Below are 3,385 nucleotides of genomic sequence, written 5' to 3' on the forward strand. Positions count from 1 at the left end.
GTGTGTGTGTGAGTGTCTAAATATGTATATATCATAACATTATGTATATTAATTATTATGCACATACACACACAGACAACATTTCTTCATCTTGTCTTCCCGCCCTTCATTCTTTATTCTCACCTGACGACGATGAGTAGAACAGAGAGGACGTTGACCCCGCACCAGGTCACCAGATAGGCCAGGGGGCGCTCGTACACGAAGGATGAGTCACCCCAGCTGCTGTTGCTGTGCGCGCCGAAGAAGAAGATCGTGCGGGAGAGCTCTCCCTGGGGGAGATATTGATATGAGCCAATCAAATGTCGGCTTTTATGAATTGGGAAAGTTTTGACCAAATCAGGTGTCGGCTTTTTTTTAAAACTGAGGAAGTGTTGATCTATTAAATGTGGGCTTTTTTTAAAACTGGGAAAGTGTTGACCTATCAAATGTGGGCTTTTATGAATTAGGGAAAGTTTTGATCAATCAGGTATGGGCTTTCGTGAATTGGGAATATGTTATGTTAGCCAATCGGGTGTGAGGTTTTAAGAATTGAGGTAATTAGGGCCAGTCAATCGGGTGTATGTTTTCATGATTTGGAGAAGTATCAGCCAATTTGATTAGGGTTTTTCATGAATTGGGGAAATGTCATCCAATCAGATGTGTACTTCTAAGAATTGGGGATGTGCTAGCCATTTAAGTGAGGGTTTTTATGAATTGGACAAGTGTCGACCAATCAGGTGTGAGCTTTTATGAAATGGGGAAGTATCGACCAATCGTGTAGTGGCTTTCATGAATTGGGGTGAAGGTCAGTCAATCAGGTGTAGGTTTTTATGAACACCAATCAAGTGTGGACTTTCATGAACTGGGGAGGTGTCTGCCATTTGTTCCTGGGATAAGACTACATTGAGGCAACAACATTCAACAAGGGTCTAGGACTTCTGTTCAACTGTTTATCTACTTTGGATTTATCCAATGCTGTCCGTCCGTCCGTCCGTCCGTCCGTCCGTCCGTCTCTCCATCTGTCTGTCTGTCTGTCTGTCTGTCTGTCTGTCTGTCTGTCTGTCTGTCTGTCTGTTTTATTTACTTACAAAAAATCCGAGCTCCACATCCTCGCTGATCACCTCCTGGGGAACAATCTAGAAAAAACAAAAACAAAAATCAAAATCATGAACAAACACCACCCCCCCCCCCCCAAAAAAAAAAAGCAACTTAAAAAAAAGCCCCAGTGGACAAGGTTTTTAAAAAAAATTATTTTTGCTGATGCATACAAGGGTGTGTTTTTGATTTCTACTTGAGGAAGCATGAAAGCTGAAACAACAGAAGGGAAGTTAAAGAACTGGAACATTATACCTGTAGCATCCTCCAACTATCCATCATGTGTTTGTCTTGTTTCTGTGAAAGTTTTACGGTAGTTGCAAGACAGTTAGGTTATGTACGTGCTGAAGACTAAAGGTGTTACAAGACAGATATAAAGACAAAAAGGAAGGAGGAGAGATAAAGGACGATAGATGTTTGATAAGGAAAAAAATAGAAGCAAACCACACCAGAGCACACGCTAACAACCCAAATTTAGTCCTGAGAAAAAGCGAGACAGACGAAAAACAATAACAACAAAACAAAACAAAACAAAACAACACACCAGAGAGAAATTAAATAACGGTCTACCAGAGGCACGTCCTCCAACCACCCACCGATTTGTTTACCTGGGGTAGTGAGACGAAGCAGAACATAAGGAGAGCCACTGTGGCGTTCATAAGTGTCAGGAAACGCAGAAACCGGAAGTAGGAGCCAACATGAGTTCCGAAGAAAGCTGAAAGAAAGAAACACTTGTCTAGGTTTAGTTTTAGGAGAGGTTTTACGGCGCTCGCAACTGCATAAGGTCATATGAGCGCCAGAAGATTGGAGGTGTTACAAGAGAGTAACAAAAATAAAAAGAAGAAGGGGAGATAAGGACGATAGATGTTTGATAGGAAAGAAGAAGAGTAACCACACCAGAGCACCCGGCAACCACCCACAAACATATGTCTGTCTTTTTGTTTGTATGTTTGTTCTTTAGTTTTTAGGAAGTATTTTAACGACCCTTGCAAAACAATACGGTTATATAAGTGTCGAAGATTAGAGATGTTACAAGAGAATAACAAACACAAAAAAGAAGGACTAGAGATAAGGACGATAGAAGTTGGATACGAAAGAAGGAGCAGACCACACCAGAGCATACGCCAACCAGAAACAAAAGACGGAGAGGAAAGAACTAGGACCTGTACTAAACATGTTTATTGGCAAGGATGAATTCAGATATGTTTTACTAACTTGACAACTTGGTGCCCATATGACCTTAAGCAGTTGCGAGCACAGTAAACCCTCTACTATAAAAAATAAAACTTTAAAAAACTGAACAACTGGACAGAGACAAAGCCGTGTCATTCACTGAACTCACGAGGCAGGAAGAGGAAGCTTGACCTCTGGATAATCGTAAGGGGAATGTATCCACATAATTAACATGATTAACAATCAACAAGACTATTGATTGTTTGCTTTTGATTTTGATTGATTGAGTAGGTGTTTTACGGCACTATCGACTCAATTATGGTCATTTTAAATTTTACCTTTGAAACATTCGTACAGATTCATTACAGGACCTACCTATCCTGCCTTCCAGCCAAGCTTTCTTTTTCCTCAAACAAACAAACAAACAAACAAGCAAACAAACAAACAAACACACAGAGCCGGCCACCTGTGATCCTGGCAATGCTGTCCTCCCACAGGCCAAAGGGCACGACCCCGCTGGCCGTCAGGTACCTGACACGCCCCCGGAAGTGACGTCGTCTCAACGTCTGCCCGCCAGGGGAGGCAGTTTGGCCTTTGTCCAGAGCTGCGCCGTGGCTGAGTGTTAACCCAGTGACCAGATGCTCTCGCAGTTCACTGTGGTCGTTATGACAAGAAATCGGGCGCTTTTAAGTTAGGGGGCTGTGAAATGGTACGGAGTTAACGCCCCTATCACCACTGTTAGGTTATTTAAGAGGCGGGGCTTCCTAGTTTAAGTTTAACGTCCGTCTCCGAAAGGACCGAGCCAAATGGGAAATTGGTGTACAGTATCTTTCCCCAAAGACACAACGTCGGACTGAGCTGAGGCTCGAACCCGTAAAACCCGAAATATGTTGTTTTGAGAAAATCGAAGGTAAAGTTTTTGCCCCTTTTTCAGTTTCTTTAAAAGACAAAGAGAGTTTTTTCTATAACCAAACAAATATACACACCAATGGGACCAAACTTCTCCTATAGGTAGAGCAATGCACGCTTTTGGTGAAAGGTCAAGATTTCTGGAAACCCGCGAAATCTGGGTTAGCCCGGTTTTCCTCAAAAACGACCAATTACACTTTCAATATAGCGCTTTTTTCTGCACGCCCCC

General features: G+C 42.4%; 1 protein-coding gene across 1 annotated transcript in view; it reads right to left on the reverse strand.

Annotated features, from left to right (window-relative positions):
• Positions 1–2,895, reverse strand: part of LOC101853234 (transmembrane channel-like protein 7) — a gene marked incomplete in the record, with an annotated part of 17,550 nt that extends 14,655 nt beyond the window's left edge. The window contains 4 exon segments of the mRNA XM_013082157.2: positions 124–269; positions 1,068–1,115; positions 1,683–1,789; positions 2,714–2,895. Coding sequence (XP_012937611.2) covers positions 124–269; positions 1,068–1,115; positions 1,683–1,733 — 245 coding nt within the window.
• Positions 2,896–3,385: the final 490 nt, after the last annotated feature.

Source organism: Aplysia californica, unplaced genomic scaffold (genome assembly GCF_000002075.1).
Source record: "Aplysia californica isolate F4 #8 unplaced genomic scaffold, AplCal3.0 scaffold00162, whole genome shotgun sequence".
Taxonomy (NCBI): domain Eukaryota; kingdom Metazoa; phylum Mollusca; class Gastropoda; order Aplysiida; family Aplysiidae; genus Aplysia; species Aplysia californica.